At 46.9% G+C, this 18381-nt stretch overlaps 1 protein-coding gene across 3 annotated transcripts in view; it reads left to right on the top strand.

Annotated features, from left to right (window-relative positions):
• The window catches only part of CLPB (ClpB caseinolytic peptidase B homolog (E. coli)), a 208692-nt gene extending 191827 nt beyond the window's left edge, over positions 1 to 16865 (top strand). For all 3 annotated transcript variants that reach the window (XM_006870266.1, XM_006870265.1, XM_006870267.1), the window contains 9 exons: positions 2223 to 2300; positions 3406 to 3461; positions 6741 to 6785; positions 7148 to 7309; positions 14527 to 14683; positions 15352 to 15425; positions 15558 to 15677; positions 15915 to 16019; positions 16526 to 16865. In XM_006870266.1, the coding sequence (XP_006870328.1) occupies positions 2223 to 2300; positions 3406 to 3461; positions 6741 to 6785; positions 7148 to 7309; positions 14527 to 14683; positions 15352 to 15425; positions 15558 to 15677; positions 15915 to 16019; positions 16526 to 16774 (1046 nt within the window). In that variant the 3' untranslated portion in view covers positions 16775 to 16865. The remainder of the gene's footprint in view (positions 1 to 2222; positions 2301 to 3405; positions 3462 to 6740; positions 6786 to 7147; positions 7310 to 14526; positions 14684 to 15351; positions 15426 to 15557; positions 15678 to 15914; positions 16020 to 16525) is intronic.
• Positions 16866 to 18381: the final 1516 nt, after the last annotated feature.

Raw genomic sequence — 18381 nt, 5'->3', positions numbered from 1 at the left:
ACCCCAACATATATATGAAGAGGTTTCAAAAAGTTTGTGGAAAAAACAGAATTCTTCCATGAACTTTTGAAGCCCCCTCATACACACACACCCACATGCAATGGGAGTGTCCACCAAAGTGTAGCCTTTGCTATTTTATAATATGTTCACTTTTCCTAATACCTTCACCCTACCTTCCTGCCTTCATTTGTACACCAGGTACTTTTCCCTCAACCAGGCTTTGACTTCTGCCTCTGAGACCTATGGGTTCACCTTTAGCCCGTCCTTCCAGAAGACCTAGGCCAGTTTAGAAAAGATCTGTTTGCTAGCCCAGGAGAGAAGGTTGAGTTGCATGTTTTCTCAAGTGCCTTTGAGGATTCTGAGAACAAGTTAGTGCTTTGAGTGCAGCACTAACAATCAATCGAAGTGAGAAAGCCCACAAGCAGAGGGCTCAACTCCTAAGGCAGGCATGCACAGTCCACGTAATCTGATCCACCTGCCACTATTCATTCCTGCCCTCCACTTCTGTCAGGCTGACCACTTTGCCAGCCTTCATCATCAGTCCCACTGCTTCCAGAAAGCCTCCCCTGACCTCTGCAGGCTATCATTAGGATCTTAACACCTCAGGCAAGACAGACACATCCCTAAGACTGTCAGCTCTTTCTCGATTGTCTTGGTTTCTGAGCCCCTTGTCCTGTGACATAGATCCCTTTCTAATCTCAACATTCTGGGAACAAGACCAGACATGCTTCTCCATCTGCACACTGACTCTGACATTGTGCAGTTTTCTGTCCCCACGGTTTTGTTAATGCAACCCAAATTGATACTTACTTTTTTTAGCAGCCATATGCAAGAAAAGAAAAATGGTAGGTTTAGAGAGAGTAGTGACTCTATCATCTCTACAAGTCGTGTGACTTGGGCAAGTCCCTTTTATCACTTGGCTTCCTGTCCAGTAATGGAGTTGAAAGTAATACCATCATCTCTGAGTGTTTGTGGGGGTCTTAGGTAAATAAGAAGTTGGCAGTTTTTCCATTCGTGCCTAGCGTATCCTCACCCCACTGGCATTCTGACTCATTATGATCCTGTGAGGCAGAACAGAACTGCTGCGCAGGGTTCTCTGGGGCCGTAATCCTTATGGAAGCAAACAGCCTCCTCATTCTCCCGAGGAGGAGCTAGTGAGTTTGAACTACCCACCTCGCAGTTAGCAGCCCAATGTTTAATTAACCCACTATGCCGCCAGGACTCCTGCGTAGCATATCTGTTGTTTTGTTAAATGCCTTTGAGTCAGTTCCAACTCATTGTGACCCTGTATAGGATTTCTAAGGAGCAGCTAGTGAGTTTGAACTGCTCACCTTGCAGTTCGTTGCCCAGTGCTGATCCGGCAGCGCCACACCAGGACTCCACCTAACGTATAGTATGCTCAGTCACTGACTCTTGTTATAGTTCTTCCCCACTACCACTCCCTTTCCTTGAACATGAGCAGTGCTTCTGAGTGCGATCTCTTCCACTCTGTACTGTGGCACCTAATTTCCTCATCTTGACTGCGTAGCTCTGGGTTATGTACTTCCTATTATACAGGGAAAGTGAGGTGTCCCTCTAGCAGAGCTGAGTCCCTGAGGAACCTACTCAAGATCTGTCCCACTCCTCACACCCCACTAGAGGCCATGGTGACCATAGATGCTAATCAAATGGCCTATCCTTTGATTGACTTCCAGAAAGTGCATTTGGCTATGTCTCCACTTCGTGATCCAGACAGTGAAGCAGGCATTGGGTTCCCAAATGGGAGAGTCCAGAGCTCATACCCCAGATCCCTAAGGATCTGCCGAGGACTTCTGCTCATTTTTGCATAGGAGGTTGGCTTCTCCTATGATGAGTAGGTGGGTAACCAGTTGAGCTCAAGTTCCTCTCGAATTCTCCTTTACCAGCCACCCACCCCCTTCACCTCTGTTCACCATCCACCCGCCTTTCAGTTTCCCTGGCAACGCTGAGTGCTCATCCTGGAAAACTTTATCCGAAATCTGCTCTGGGCAGCTTTCCAAATCCATGCTAACCTGATTAGGTATCTCTAGGGGCCTTGCCAGCTAATCAGATTAGGCAGCACTAATGGTAGTGAAGACTTTGAGTGGGCGCAGAGCAGTAAAACATATTGTATACTTAGTGATAATTATCCTGCCTTTTGTGTCATTGATTTATCTGCCTCCCTCCCCGTCCCCCCCCCCCCCATCTTGTGTGTTTGGCCATAGCTATCCGGAGGAAGGAGAATGGCTGGTACGACGAAGAACACCCTCTGGTCTTCCTCTTCTTGGGATCATCTGGAATAGGTAACTAGGAGCAGATCAGCTGGGGAGGGAGAGCAGGTGGAGGGGCCAACCCAATTCTGACAACCCCAGCTGCGACAGACCAGGGTCACAAGACCCACCTCAACTCCCAGCTCTTCATTTGACCCCAAAACAACTGCCTCCAAATTACAGACTCACCAAGAGGGCCTTCTGTTTGTGATCATTGTCATAAACAGCTGGAATTATGCCCTTTCTTCTGAAAGCTGTGATACAGGCATGAATTTATCTGGAGGACCACAGTTAGCTGTGGTTCAGCCCCTCTGCATCCCTTTGGGAGCAGTGGAACCACCTTCACTGGCTACCCACACAGTACAGCCTAGGAGATACCCATTTAGGAAGCTAAGTAAAGCCCCTGCTGGCCAGCACAGTGCCAGAGGTGATCAAATGGGTTAGGTATTTTCCTAGCCAGTTGGATTCAATTATCTGAGGAATTCTCATCCCTTTATTGTCTGCCCTCACAGACCCACCTCCCTCTTCTTCCTTCCCAACACCTTCATGGGCCTAGCTTTCCTTCAGATACAGCATCTCAGCCTGACTAGAATAGTACAGAACTGGACTTCTTTTACTAGACAGTGGCTTCCACAAGCTTTGATTTGAGCATACCAAATGGCCCTTCAGAGTTTCCACTTTAGTATTATTTCTTCTCTATATTACTAAGAAGGACTATAAAGCCAATGAGAGGTGCTCTTTCTCCCCTCCCAGCCTCTCTTTGGCATGTGGCTCCAGATCCTGGATGGCAGAGCCATGGCTGACCAGAGAGATGTTGAGCAGTGAACCAGGAAGTCAGGGCACTCCTGGAAACGGTGAAGTCTGTGTTGGGTTTCAAAGGATACATTAGCTCTGGATTATAGGAGTCGACTTTCCACTTCACAGTAAACCCAGATTCAGTGCAGACTTTGATTCTGATGCCAACTTTACCATTAATCCCCCAAGTGGCCTTGGGTAAATCGCTGACCCTCTCTAAAAATAAAATTTTTATAAAATAAAATATAACATTTCCTCAGTGTCCATACATGTCTAATATTCTTTGGTTCCAAGAGGTAGTCATCAGATCCTAATTCACCTCCTCTCCCTTCTTTCTTACTAGGAAAAACAGAGCTGGCCAAACAGACAGCCAAATATATGCACAAAGATGCCAAAAAGGTAAGAAAGGTCTGGGACCCAAGACTGATCTGCAAGTCATGGAGAGCTCATCACTTGTGCTATTCTAAAAAACCTGGAATCCCTGAATCCAACAATTGCTAATGAAAAAGATGGGTCCTGGGCCTGGAAGCAGGCTTCAGCTTTGGCCCCAGCTTGGCCACTAACTGTTCCAAGAATTTGGACAAGTTATCCAAACTCTTTATGCTTCTGTTTTTTTCATCTATAAAATGGAAATAATTATCCTTGCTTCTTTGGGCTCTTGGAAGAACCAAATAGCATTCACCCATACAACATTTTTCATGCGTCTGCTCTATACCAGGTGTTGTACTGTTGTTGTTAAGTGCTATAGAATCGGTTCCAACTCATAGTGACCCTAAATAGGGTTTCTGAAGCTGTAAATCTTTGCTGGAGCTGAAAGCATCATCTTTGTCCCTCAGAGTGGGTGGTGGGCTCAAACCACTGGCCTTGTGGCTTGCAGTCCAGTGGTTATTCTACATATTCCTGGTATTATACTAAAAACTGATAATACAACAGCAGTTAAGATGCTCTCCCTACCCTGCAGAACACATCCTGGAGAGAGCACAAGCTTTAGAAACATGCCATTACCGTCCAGTGCATCCAGGCCTGTAGAAGGAGCCCTGGGGACTCTAGGATAGAACAAGTAAGAATCAGAACAATAAGCCTTATTGCGTCTCTCCATCCTGCATGAGTTTTTAAACATGTTTCTTATGCCTTCACCTGTAAGGTAGTTATAGTTCATCCTTACTCCCATGGCTTGGAGCTCTTTATTCTCCATAGGAGAGGGCCACCCCGTACCCTGTTTTTCAGATTCTCGCTTTGCTAAGCCTTCCCAGGTTGTCTTTCTAGACAGACTGGAAATGCTGTCAAGGAGAGAGACAGATATATAGAAAGAGCAAACCTCAGACATAGTACAGAAACATGTCAGCTAAAGCCAGACAGTCTTCTGCCAGCCTTCCCAGTATTGGGGTTAAGGCACCAGTGGTCCCTCTGCCCTGCATCAGAGATTTCCTATAACCCAGGTATCTTTGCTCACTGCCTATGGAAAGTCTCCCCGGCTGAGCTGATGAGAAGTTTTTCAGGCCTCTGCTCCTTCTTCTGGCCTAGCTGCCTGGGTACCTCTTTGTCCCTCTTCTGACCTAACTATCCCCTTGCCTCCTCCTTGAGAACCTAGCAGCCACAGAAACAACATAGCTCAGGCTGAGCCCTCCTTCATGGGTCCAACCTCACCACCTTCCCTGCCTCTGCCAATTGCTGGGTTCTGCCTCAACCAAACCCAGAGTAGACCCACTTGACAGGCAGGAAGCAACACATGGCTTACTAATATGCTCCAACCAAAGTAGCATTTTCAAATACAATTTATCAGGTTGGCAGCAATTGAAACAATTAGCACTCAGGAAAGGACCATAAACTAGCAAGACTATTAGGGAAGATGCAGTTACGGGCAGGAACCACCTGATTAAGGATGAAGAATTCTGGGTGGTCTAAGTTTAATTCTGTCAGAAAGGTTAATATTTAATTACAAATTATAATCTCCTTATCCAAGCTGTCTTAATATGTCTTCATACACAGTGGAAGTAGGATGAAAGTATCTGCTGACTTGTAATAAGTGCAGAAAGGGGAAGGGGCTTGTTAAAAGATTGATGATGCAAGGGATTTTTTAGCTGGTGCATCTAAACGAAGGAAGATGTACATCAGCGCAGGTTGTCCTGAAGCGTGGTGATGAAGTCCTTCAGTACAGCTTCACCTAGAAAGAAGGAAGTCACCCCATCACCCCTGAAGGCAGTGGAATGCAATGGACAGAGCTATGGAGCCAACATTCCTTGTCTTGAGTTCAGTTCTACATTCCACTGACCCTAGACAAGTTACTTTACCTCTCGAAGTCTCAACTTCCTTCTTTCAAAGTGAAACTGTCAAATCCTATGTCTAAGACTGTCATGAGCATCAAGTGAGAGAGTGTGAAATGCAACTAGTCAAGGCTCTTCTGGCACTCAGTTAAGTGCCTCTCCCTTGTCTTGCATTTCTTCTTCACTTTGTACTGTTCACAGCAGTACTCACCTGCTTTCATATTTGATCCCATGAGGACGGACGCTTAATTAGACACACTTTTTAAAACTAAGGCCCTACAGCTTTAGGGGCTTGTCCAGGGTCACTTGTTAGGGGAAGAAGTCAAATCAGAAGTCAGTCTCTCAACTTCTCTCTCCATAATATTGCTCCTAGCTACTCTAGGAGGCGAGATTGTAAATTTACCAGTTTGTCCCCATTTCACATAGGGTGATGAAAGGTTTGAAAACAGAACAGCCTTCCGTGTTTTTTATTTTTAAATGACAGCTGCTGCATATATAAGCTCCTTCCTGAACCAAAGATCCCAAAATGGTGCAAACAGTTTGCACTCGTCAACATGCTAACCTAAAGGTTGGCAGCTGGAACCCACCCAGTAGCACTGAGGAAGAATAGGCCTGGTGATCTGTTTCCAGAAAGATTACAGACAAGAAAACCCTATGGAGCAGTGTTATGTAAAACACAGGGTCAACAGGAGTCAGAAGCCACTCAGCAACAGCTGACGACTATCTGTACCAATTCATAGCCACCTCCTGTACTATCCTCTTCCCCTGGACTTCACCCCAGGTGGCCACTTCTTTGGAAATCACCCACACCCAAGGAAAAGAGAAATGTGCTACAAGCTACTTAATGGATTTTCTTTTTAACAAAATGAAGAAATATTTTAAAAGTAAAAGGCATACTCGTTTTAAAAAGGAAAACTAAGACAAAGGGACATGTGCCCACAGATTTGCAGAGTTAAGGAGCACAATGGGGCTCTCTGGGCATGTGTCGCTCCATCTCATCACACTCCACTCTGAGTAGGACTGACTCTGCTTGCCCCACTCAATGGGGTGCTCTTCAGGGTCAAAGAGCAAGACATGTATAGCTCCAGTGCCTAGTCCACACAGGATGCCCTCAGGAAATGTGGAGGCATGGAGAGAGGGCAACCTGCCTGAAAGAAGAGGCAATCTGAGCCAGATTGACAAGGGCAGGAACATCACTTGTGTTTAATAGGATAGGGAGTAGGGGAATCGTGGAGAGTGAGCGGCCAGAGGAGGTAAGGAACCAGAAAATCTATCATAAGAATACATAGAAAATCTTGGAATGGTGGGGTCTGAAAACCTGGTGGGGTGTTTGAGGTGCTCTCCTCCTTAAATTAACTCTCCCGTCTACCTTTCTTCCTCTAAGTAGACTCAGTATCTGCTTGTTTCCACACAGGGCTTTATCAGGTTGGACATGTCTGAGTTCCAGGAGCGACATGAGGTGAGTGAGAGCCCTGTTAAGAAACACCTCTGCAAAGCTTGTTTCGGAGGGCCTGTCAGCATGACTCTGCCTTCATCTTTTTGTCATTTCTCATTTGGGCCTTTAGACCTCAGATAATTCCAGCAGCTTTGAGATTTGTCCTGTTGTGGCACGTGTACAGCAGGACTCCAGATTGTTTTGCATAGAATCTGTTCTAAGAAATAAATACAAAATCTACCTGCCCCAACCCCCATCTGTGTAGGATTCCTACCACACCAGGAGAGACTGTTCTTTGTTGAAATAGGCAGTCTTATCAGTGTGGAAAAACAGGAACGCTCCATGTTGGAAAGGGACTTCCCAGCTTGTTTTTTTCATTCCACCAGGTGGCCAAGTTTATTGGGTCTCCACCAGGTTACATCGGCCATGAGGAGGGTGGCCAGCTGACCAAGAAGCTGAAGCAGTGCCCCAATGCCGTGGTGCTCTTCGATGAAGTGGATAAGGCCCATCCAGATGTGCTCACCATCATGCTACAGCTGTTTGATGAGGTGAAAGTCAGCTTGGAGCTAGGGCCAGCATGGTGTGGGAGAACCAGGCATGGGGGGCTGGAACTAGCAGCAATCAAGGGTCTAAGGCTCATCTGATCGTCTTTAACTTACAGTGCCACATGTGCATTCAATCAGCGCATGTGACGTAGCCCCTCCCCACTGCACTCTGCATTAAGAGAAGAGCAGCACTGCCTGAAAGTTGAAATTTCATGGCCCCTGTGACAGAGGGGCCAGGAGAAAGAAAGAAACTGAAGTGTGAGTTCCCACTCTGCTTTTTACCCTGACTTGCTTTGTGGCCTTGGCAAATCATTGCCGATGTCTAGCATCAGAGACTTCATGTGACAAAGAGCGGCAGACCACATAAGGTCAAAGGACCCTTCTGGCTCTTGGTCCTCCCTCCATTCCCTCCAGCAGTTCTTTAAAATGCTGTAATGTTGCTGCTGGTGATGCTGATGTTCGGATACTCTGGTTCATGGTACCCTGATCTTCTGAGGAGCTCCCAGCTCTTCATAAAGTAGACATTCCTTGCACTGGAAGTCCCCCTTTTCTTTAGCACATTTTATATATTAGGCACATACTCAAGATTTACAAACAGTATCACCACCCCTCACAATATCTAGGCAAGGTAGAAATTCTCTCATTTCTTACAGATGATGAAATTGAGGGAGGGTCAGAGAGTTTGTAAATGACTTGCCCAAGGCTACAGGGCTACTGTGTGGAGGAGCCAGGATTGAATGGTAGACATACCTGGTCTCAGAATCCTAGTTCTCCCTCTCTACCACTTCTTACCTTGTCCAGAGGAGGGAGCACTTAAAGACCACAGGAGTGAATGACTTTCACTTTCTTCCAAGAGCCACGGGCAGATCCTGAACTGAAACTTCTCTTCCCATAACCCCCTCCCCCCCACCCCCGCTTTAATACAAAAGCTGTGTTAGCCAGCATCTGTCCAGATAGAGTCTAACTCACCTTTCTATGTCGACTCCTCCAGCCCTGAAATAATGAGAAATTCAGCTTCCCGTGTCACAGGTACACAGATGACCAAACAGAACATGTACTAGGAGGACCCAGATCCGTATCTCTCCACCATCTTCCCACTGTCTTCCCTGCCTGGTTCAGTGTCCTTCCTTCTGCCCCAGGTTTATTGCTGTTTTCCTAGCCCCTCGGCTGTTCCTTGCCCTTGGGCCTTCCATCCAGGAATGAGAGGCCAGTTTTTCAAAGTTCACATATTCAGTTATTCACACATGTTCTCAGAAAACTCCCATTCTTTTCCAGCTTCCTGACAGAATTCAGGTACACAGCTATGGACCAGACCACACCTGTCCTCTGGGAGCTCCCATCCTAATTTTGTTGTTGTTAGGTGCGATCGAGTCGGTACTGACTCATAGCGACCTTATGCACAGCAGAACGAAACACTGCCCGATCCTTGGGCCAACCTCACTACTGTTGCCACGCTTGAGTCCATCGATGCTGCCACTTGGCCAATCCATGTCATTGGGGGGCGTTCCTCTTTTCCGGCACTATATTCTAATAGAAAGATGGAAAGGGGACATAGTGATAGCTGACGTATTTGTACTTTATGTGCCAGGTACTGCTCCAAGAAATTTGTATGTATCAATTCATTGAGTCCAACAACTCTATGAAGACAGATGTTACTGCTCCCATTTAAAGGATGTGGAAACTGAGGCAAAGTGATTTGCTCACAGTCACATAATTGAAATGGGAGAATGTAGGATTTGAACCCAAAAAGTCCAGTTCCAGAGCCTACACTCTTTTTTTAATGTTTTATTGTGAATTATGTGATAGTTTACATAGGAGAACATTAGCTTTACATTCATCCTATCGTATAGCGTTTCATTGTCATGGTTACAATCCCCTCCATGCATCATCAACCAGCCAAAGGGTATACACTACAAGCCTGGCCCCCAGTTGTTAGCACACAGCCCCTCTCCCTCTCTGTGTCTAAAGCCTGCACTCTTAACACTGTTTAAACAACTACCATGCAGCTAGGGCCAAGAGAGAGCCAGAGGGAGAGAGGTTGATCTGCTGCAAAGCACTCAAAAAACTGTTAGAATTCTTTGGAGAAATGGAACCAATATATATATTTATCAAAAGAGAGAAGTTGGCTGCTTTTAAGAAATTGACTCATGATTTTAGGGGCTGGCAAGTCTAAAATCTTTAGGTCAGGCGACAGACTGGAAATTCAGGCAGGATTTCTGTTACAATCTTGAAATAGAATTCTTTATAAGAAACCTCAATTTTTCCTCTTAAAGTCGTCAACTGATTGATAAGGACCACCACATTATAGATGCAATTTCCTTTATTGAGTGCGACTGATTGTAAATGTTAATCAAATCACATGTATTTTGACTGGAGTTTAAACAGCTGGGCACTATCACCTAGCCAAGTTGACACATAAAATTAACCATCACACGAAAGGCGAACCCAGCTCAGAAAGGGTAGACACAGCAGCTGATCACTGGCATCCCTGGAGAGGTGCCTCGGATGGCATCATTGGCCCAGAAAGAGGTAAAACAGCTGCTGGCTGAAATACAACCAGCCGCACCTGCAAGAAGCCAATAGCTTCTACATGCAAGCCCTGTCCGCCCCTTCCCTGTTGCTCTCACTCCACATACTGTCTTTTGGGGAGTTGATATTGATTCCTTCCTGCAGCCCCAGCCAGCCTACTGCAGTCTCTGATGTTTATCCTCTTGGTTCCATTGACCAAAGCTGCTATCAAGTTTGTTAGTAATCGTGGTGGTGGCCATTGAGTCAGCTCCAATTCATAGCCACCTCATGTACAACAGAATGAGGTATTACCCAGTTCTGCACCGTCTTTTCATGATTGCTGGTTGCTCAAGTCTCTTGTGGCCAACCTGGAGGACCCATCTTCCAGCCCTACGTCAGACAATATTCTGTTGTCATCCATAGAATTTTCATTGGTTGGATTTTTGTTTTTGATTTTTTTATTATTATTATTATTCTTTCTTCCTACTCTGTCTTAATCTGGATGCTCCACTGAAACCTGTCCACCATGCTAGTATTTGAAATATTTGAATTATCCATGGCATAGCTTCTAGCATCATAGCAACACACAAGCCCACTACAGTGCAACCAACATCAGAATGGTGGTGTCATAATTTACTTAGTCATATTTATGCATATAAGGAGCTCTGGTAGCATAGTGGTTACGAGTTGGCCTGCTAACCTCAAGGTCGGCATTTCAAAACTACCAGTGGTTCCGTGGGAAAAAGATGAGACTTTCTGCTCCTGTAAAGATTTACAGCCTCAGACACCCTGTTCAGGGTTGCTATGAGTCGGAACCAACTCCACAGTACTTAACAACAACAACAATTTATGCATATGTAGTCATTGAGGGCACTAACCTTGTCTTATTCACTCCATCAGTTCCCAGAGCCCACAAAGTCAGGGGAAATGCTATATTAATTTAACAGTAATTCCACAAACCTTCAAAAAATGATCTAAACATTTGCTGGATGAACAAGTGAAGAAGAGCAGGCAGCAGAAACTTAATATGCAAAAACACAAGGACATCAAACTGCCTTGCCTGGTGCATTCAGGGAACTGTGGCTATTCAGTACTGCTCAACTGAAGATGTAAAAGGAGAACAGAGTCTTGAAGGTGAGGTAGAGAGGAGGCCAGTGAAAACTTGAAGCAATAAAGAAGTGTGGTCAGATTTGTGTTTTATGAAGGTCTTGTAGGGCAAAATTACAGATAATGTACTGACTAGAGAAGGGGACTGTCCAGGAAGCTATTGAATAGTCCAGGCTAGAGATGGGCAGGCCTATTCTATAGCAGGGGTCATGCGGATGAGGAGGTTGACTCTGCAGGATTTGGGGATTGAATATAGGGAGAGGGAGGTGGAAGCCAAGGATGACCAGGGACTTGATTTCTGGCCCGGATAATGGAATGTCTGCTGCTGCCATCAGCTGAGGCAGAGAAACAGGAGGATGACAGCAGATTGGCAAGGAAGGTGATGAGCTAAGTTTAGGAATTGTTGAAAATGGGATACCTGCATGACAGCCAGATGGAGATGCTCAAGAGGATGTTATCCTGTTATATTTAAGAGAAAGAAAGGTCTAAACTGGAAATCAAGATTCGGGAGTTATCCCATACAGAGAGGGTAGACTGAGAGAGACTGCCTGCCAGGGTCTACTGAGTGTGGAGAGAAAGGAAAAGAGCAAAGAAGGAGCCTGGAACTATCAAGAGAGAATTAAATCAGGACTCAGTAGATAGGAAAACAATGAGGAGAATGCAGTTCCTTTCTTTATGCTTGAGCCACTGTGTGGGGCATGAGGCTACAAACAAAGCACATACAGTCTCTGCCTGAGTGCTCATGAATTGGCGAGGTAGAAAGCACCTGAAGAAGATTGGCTAAGTGCTACACAAGGAATAAATAGCAAGTACAGGGGACTGTGAGGACACTAATCCAGTTCAGGGTACAAGGGAAGACTCCCTAAAGAGAGAATGCCTAGGGATTGGTAGGAGATCTGGGGCACTTAAGCAGCAAAGACCCCATCGCTACCACAGCTCAGGAACCCAAATGCTCTTACTGATTTCCCAAGCAGGACTAATGCTGGCCATTTCCCCAGTGACCCCAAGCTTCCAGCCCAGGGCAGGAGTCCCAGGAAGAGACTGCTTCCCCTTTCCCACTCCCAGCAAGGATTCACATAAAGTTGTGGGGAAGTAGTCCCGGTAACCTAGGAGTAAGACTCCTGAGCCGAACCCAGGCAGAGTGAGGTGGGGACAGTGATATCTCCCTCTTTGGGACATCTGTTATTGCCAAGGAAACTGAGGAGAAGGAACATGAACTCTGAAAGCCACCATTGGGGTCACTCAGACACTGCACCTGCTCCCCTCACTCACCTGGGACCCATCGTCAGGCCCAGTTATGAGCAGAGCTTTGGTCTCTTGGAATGAAATTGCTGCTGGGTTATTGCTCTGGCCAGGACAGCCATGTGTGAACTCAGTCTTCAGCGGTGAGCTTCACCGAGGTACTGTACGGTATCAGTTTTGCGTGCTCAAAAACATCACACATGCATGCAGACTGGACCCAAAGCGAAGCTTGCCTTCAGTGGGTTCTGTTTGGGCATAACCCCCATGCAGGGAGAGCTAGTAGGAAGCTGATGGTGCAAACTCAAGTACACCCACTTGCACTTGTCTTGTTCTTTTCCCACCCCAAGCAGGGCCAGGAGAGTGACCTGGATCTCTAATCTCCAGACCCCTTTGGACTAGAGATTTTGAAACACACTTTCTCAGAGATCAGTGCTTAAGGGCCAGTGGAAAATAAGGTTGTGTGTCTGTAGGCATTTAGCCAGCAGAATTTGGAATCCTTATGCCAGATTCTAGGACACAGTGATAAGAACAAGCCTCTGCCCTCTTAGAGCAGCATTCTGGCAGAGTATAGACTAGTTCATGGAAAGCACTGAGCAGGATACAAGTGAAAGTGCCCTCCGCATGCTCAGTGTTACTACACCAGACTGTCTCAATGCATCCCCATCAGGACGTTTGTCAGTAAAGATGGTAAAAGTCCTGGTGTACAGTGAGACTGCTAAGATTTGCTGAGTGGGTGGAGCTTCATGCTCTTGAACAGAACGGCCCTTCACAGCTAGATTTTCTAGTTCCTCTGTCTTTTCTGCCCACTGTTTTCTCCTTTTTTCCCAGTGTACCTGCCTCCCATAGAGATGCTTTCTCTACGTCACTTCTTGTTGCTAGTTGCCATCAAGTCAGCTCCAGCTCATGGTAACCTTATGTCTAAGAACTGAATGTTCCCCGGGCCTGTGCCATCTTCTGACTGCTGGAATGTTTGAGTCCATGTGTCGATCCATCTCACTAAGAGTCTCCCACATTTTCACTGACCCTCTACTGTACCAAAAAGGAGGTCCTTTTCTAGGTATTAGTCTTGCCTGGTGACATGCCCAAAGTCTTGTCATGTCACTTGTGAAAGAGTTCAAGGGAAACTTCCCTAGCTGGTTAAAAGAGGACCATTATTTTCTATCCCTCTGTCGGCCAGACAGTGGCTCCAAAGATTGTTGAAATTAATTACCCCTATTTTCTCTGGTAGCGTAGTGGTTATGAATCGGACTGCGAACCTTAAGGTCAGCAGTTCAAAACTAACAGCCGTTCTGTGGGAGAAAGATGAGGCTTTCTGCTCCCGTAAAGATTTACAGCCTTGGAAAACCTGTACAGGGTTGCTGTGAGTCAGACCCGACTCCACAGCACATAACATTTTCATTTTGATCCAACAAATATGTATTTCATGTCTGCTCTAATAGTTCTGGGCATGTGCATTGCATGGTTTACTAAGGATTTTTCACCAATAGGACAACATCTAGCCCTCACATTAGCCCTATCACATACCCTTCTCTGAAGTCCTGCAGCAACCTGGCCTTCCCTTTATCCTAATACTCAGGTTGCTGAATTGCCATTGCTATTCACTGGGTCTGTCTGGTACAGAGGAGGGGCATGGGATCTGGAGTCAGGCAGTTCAAGTCTCAGGTCTTTTGTTTTCTAGCTGTGAGACCTTGAACAAGTTACTTAACCTCTCTGTCTCAATTTCTTTATAAGGATCATAATTACAACTTTCTCTAAGAACGTCTATGATTCTTCAGGCATTCAGCCAGCAGGTATTGAATGCTTACTGAGGGACCCTGGTGATGCTGTGGATTAAGCATTAGGCTGCTAACTTCAAAGTCGGCAGTTCAAAGCCCCCAGCTGCTCTGCAGGAGAAAGACAAGACTGTCCACTCCTGTAAAGATTTACAGTCTTGGAAACCCCGAGAAGTTCTACTCTGTCCTATATAATAAGGTCATTAAGAGTCAGGCTCAATGGCAGTGGGTGTTTATGGCAGATTTAGGGTACTTCTCTAGACTGGGAGAATATTGACGACTCAGTGAATTCTCAGTGCCCCAACACAGACCCTGACCAAGACTGGTCCTCCAAGAAAGTAGTTGGATAAATGGATGCATGGGGGCAGGTGCAATGTCACCTAGAGGCACTCTCGGGATGTGGAGCAGTTAAACCCAAGGCAGTGCACGCACTGTAGCAAGATATGAATAAGGTGCTCAGAGAACCCAGGACAGGGAACAGCTCTACATAGGTCCATGGAGTCCTGGGGAGGTCTCCTGGAGGAGGTGCCTACTGAGTGTGAAAGTCTGCCCTAGCTTGTAGTTGACTGAACACTCATTATTCCTTCCCAGGGCCGGCTGACAGATGGAAAAGGGAAGACCATTGACTGCAAAGATGCCATCTTCATCATGACCTCCAACGTGGCCAGTGACGAGATCGCACAGCATGCGCTACAGCTGAGGCAGGAAGCTTTGGAGCTGAGCCATAACCGTATCGCTGAGAACCTTGGTATGCCTTGCGGCCTGAGCTGTCTGGGCAAGTGACCAGGCCACCAGCACATCTCCTGGGGGCAAGAAGAGGAGTTGGGGTTCCAGACCTAGGTGAAAGTCCTGGTAGGCAGCTTTGTCCTCAGCTAGCACAGACTAGGCACCATACCAGATGGTGGAGGGAGAAAAACTTGAGAAAACAGTGCCTCTACTGTTAACTTCCTCTAGAAAGCCCTGGTCTGTGGGGTATCAGGAGGGTTCTAAACAGAAGGATGGACAGGGGGTGGGGGCCCCCAAAAAGGCCAAGGTCTTGGATACTGAAGAGATATACTTATTAGATAGTGATTCTTTGGTGCTCAGAAACTGTGTGGAGGTGGACACACAGTCCATTTCCCCCAGGGAAATTTCCTTTAAGGTAGGCCCTGGAGAGTACTGAAAAGAAGCATGTCTGTCACCTCTCTAGTTAGAGTGAATCCCTTCCTCCAATTCAGAACTCACGTCGTGATCCTGGCACTGTCTTCTCTCCCTTCCCTTCCCTCCTACAGCCCTACCCTGAGGAAGACCAGGCCTTGACCAGGATCAGAGTCAGGGTAGGACCAGGGCTCTTCTCATAGACAGGACAAAGGGCAGGCACAGCCTTTGAAACTTTTAGATGTGGGTAGTAGGCAGGTTATGATTCTTTCTCCATAGGGGATGTCCAGATTAGTGACAAGATCACCATCTCAAAGAACTTCAAGGAGAATGTGATTCGCCCTATCCTAAAAGTAAGACATCTTTCTTTGTCCTTCCTGCTGGATCTGTTGGGGAGGAGGTGTTGCTATTCTAAAGCTACAGAAGCCCCACCCCCTCTTCCCTCTGCCCCACTGAGGGTCAGTATTTTCCCTTATTCCCTCCAGGCTCACTTCCGGAGAGATGAGTTTCTGGGACGGATCAATGAAATAGTCTACTTCCTCCCCTTCTGCCACTCGGAGCTCATTCAACTAGTCAACAAGGAACTGAACTTCTGGGCCAAGAGAGTATGTGTGGGGACGGGACATCCACCAGTGAAATCAGGGAACACTGGGCTGGGAGTAGGTGCCTGCATGCAAGCGTGCGTGCACACACACACACGCACACACACACACAGTGTGGAGCAGAGTGCTGTGAAACCAGTGCCCTGGGGGCTCACAGTCTCTCCCTGACTCAGGCCATAGCGGTGAGAGATGCAGAGTGGTGGGCTACACACAGACATGTTCCTGTCTGACCTGTTTCAGGCCAAACAAAGGCACAACATCACGCTGCTCTGGGACCGCGAGGTGGCAGATGTGTTGGTCGACGGCTACAATGTGCACTATGGTGCCCGCTCCATCAAGCATGAGGTGAGCCGTAACTCTGAGCACAGGAGCCAAAGAGACACACGATGCCTCCACACCCCCACTCTGGAGCTCCATCCCCATGCCCTGTGCTCTCAGCCTAACTCTCTTTAGTGTGGCTCCTTGAGCTGGTTACACTCAGAACAGATATTCCTTCTTTGTTGTTGTTGTTAAGTGCCGTTGAGTCGGTTCCGACCCATAGCGACCCTGTACAGGGTTTCCGAGGCTGTAAATCTTTCCTTCTTTAGAGCCAAACAAGATCAAACTAAAACCTTTGTCCTGGAGGGTGGCTAAGTAGGAACTCCTACCAGAAGTGGTGAGTTAGGGTGGAGTCCTCAGACACTGACATCACTGAGTCTTCAGCCCAACCCTGCAAGCTAGGTGGTGGTAGCCCACTGTGCAGATGAGGAAACTAGAACTTGAGCTTACCCCAAAGGATTCAACAGTAAGTGATAGAGCCTGGCCTCAAGCTCAGGCCACGACAGTGATGACCATTTTACCACCATCTGCAGGTAGAGCGCCGCGTGGTGAACCAGCTGGCGGCAGCCTATGAGCAGGATCTGCTGCCAGGTGGCTGTACTCTGCGCATTACTGTGGAGGACTCAGACAAACAACTTTTCAAGAGCCCTGAGCTGCCCTCACCCCAAGCTGAGAAGCGTCCCCCCAAGCTTCGGCTGGAGATCATCGATAAGGACAGCAAGACTCACAAACTGGACATCCGGGCACCACTACACCCTGAGAAGGTGTGCCACACACTCTAACATATACGTGCCTATACATGCCCTCAACATCCAATAAAGGCCCCATGGCTGTGGCATGGCAACTGACCTATCTTCCCCTCATGCCTCTTCCTCCTGTCTACCCAGCTTAAGAACTGCTTACCTCTTCACAGCCCCTGAAAGACCCCTCCTCAAGGTTTTGAGTAGGAATTTTGACCTACTCTGGCCTTTGTTCTGGGCCTATAAGCTGCTAACCATCCTCCAGGAGAGAAGCTACCCCAACATTACCTTCAAGGCAGGGAGAGAAACCCTCAGCTCTGTCCTTCAGCATGCTCCCCATACCCCGTCAGTCTTTGCAAGTTTATCATGCACCTAGGAAACTCAGAGTATGGCAGCTAAGAACAGATCGAACTGGAAGGAGACAGGGATCTGGTTGTGACCCACCCACTGCTGGCCTTCATGCAGTCCAGCCCCAAGACTGTGTCCCTGGGAAGTGGAGAACCCAGCATAGATGGTTCTGCTGTCTCGCTGCTGCTTTCCTGTGTCCTATCCTGTGTCCTAACAGTCCAAAGAAAAAGGATCCTGCCCTCCTTCCACTGCCCTGCCATACATACTGATCTTTCCCACCCCATATCCAGACCATGTTTCTCCAGCCTTGGAACTAGGCCAATAGATGACACCCCTAGGATGGGAGACTGACTGGTTCATGACCCTCCCCACCTCTGGGACTGGACAAATAATCCCAACCAAGCAAGCAGACTCAGCTCTGTAGGGACCTCCTTGTGGGCACTAATAACATAGCTACTGGGAAGCTGTAGGGGGAGAGACCACAGGGTCTGCTCTGCCCAGGCGGCCGTGGAGTGTGTTGCTACCCCAGCCTGATGAGTCTGCAATAAACATCTCCCCCATGCACTGTTCATTGTAGTCATTAAGGAGAGAGGATCAGGACATCATCTCCCAAGGGCATTCGTTCCACAGCCCAGGCGTGTTTCACTCATAGCCTGACAGGGCACATCCTCAGGCACCATCTGCAGCAGCCACTACTAACAACCTCCCATCTACCTTCCCAGTGCCTAGCGTTCTTGGAATCCTCCTGTAGTTGTTAGCTCATCTCTTTCAAGAGGCAGAAAATGTGGGCAGAAATCAAATTTCTTTGGTTGCTGAAAGTCTGTCATAACAATATGGTGGCTGTGAGGCCATCAGGCCGGGGTTTGGGGTCCAGCAGTGGCTTCAGCTTTCACCTTCTAGTTCCTCAAGGAGCTCGATCTGTCTGCTGCCCCCTACCTCAGTTGGCTGCTGTTCCTTTTATTTCTTTCTCTCTCCTAAGTTTTTTTTATTGTGATAAATATATGAGGGGGCTTCAAAAAGTTGTGGAAAAGTTGTTTTGTTATTTAATTACATTTTTCCACACTTTCTGAAGCCTCATATATGTTACAAAAGATTTTCCATTTCAGCATTTTTACATGTATATTTCAGTAACATTAATCATGTTGATCATGTTATTCATCTGTTTCCAAATCTTTCCAAAAAAATTTTTTAAACTTTTGAAACAAGTTTAGACTTACAAAAAGTTGCAAAAATAATAGAGAATTTCCATATTCCCTTTACTCAACTTCCCTCGATGTTAACATCTCACATACTCACTGTAT

This window comes from Chrysochloris asiatica, unplaced genomic scaffold (assembly GCF_000296735.1).
Source record: "Chrysochloris asiatica unplaced genomic scaffold, ChrAsi1.0 scaffold00140, whole genome shotgun sequence".
NCBI lineage: Eukaryota > Metazoa > Chordata > Mammalia > Afrosoricida > Chrysochloridae > Chrysochloris > Chrysochloris asiatica.
This window is presented reverse-complemented; position numbering and strand designations above follow the sequence as displayed.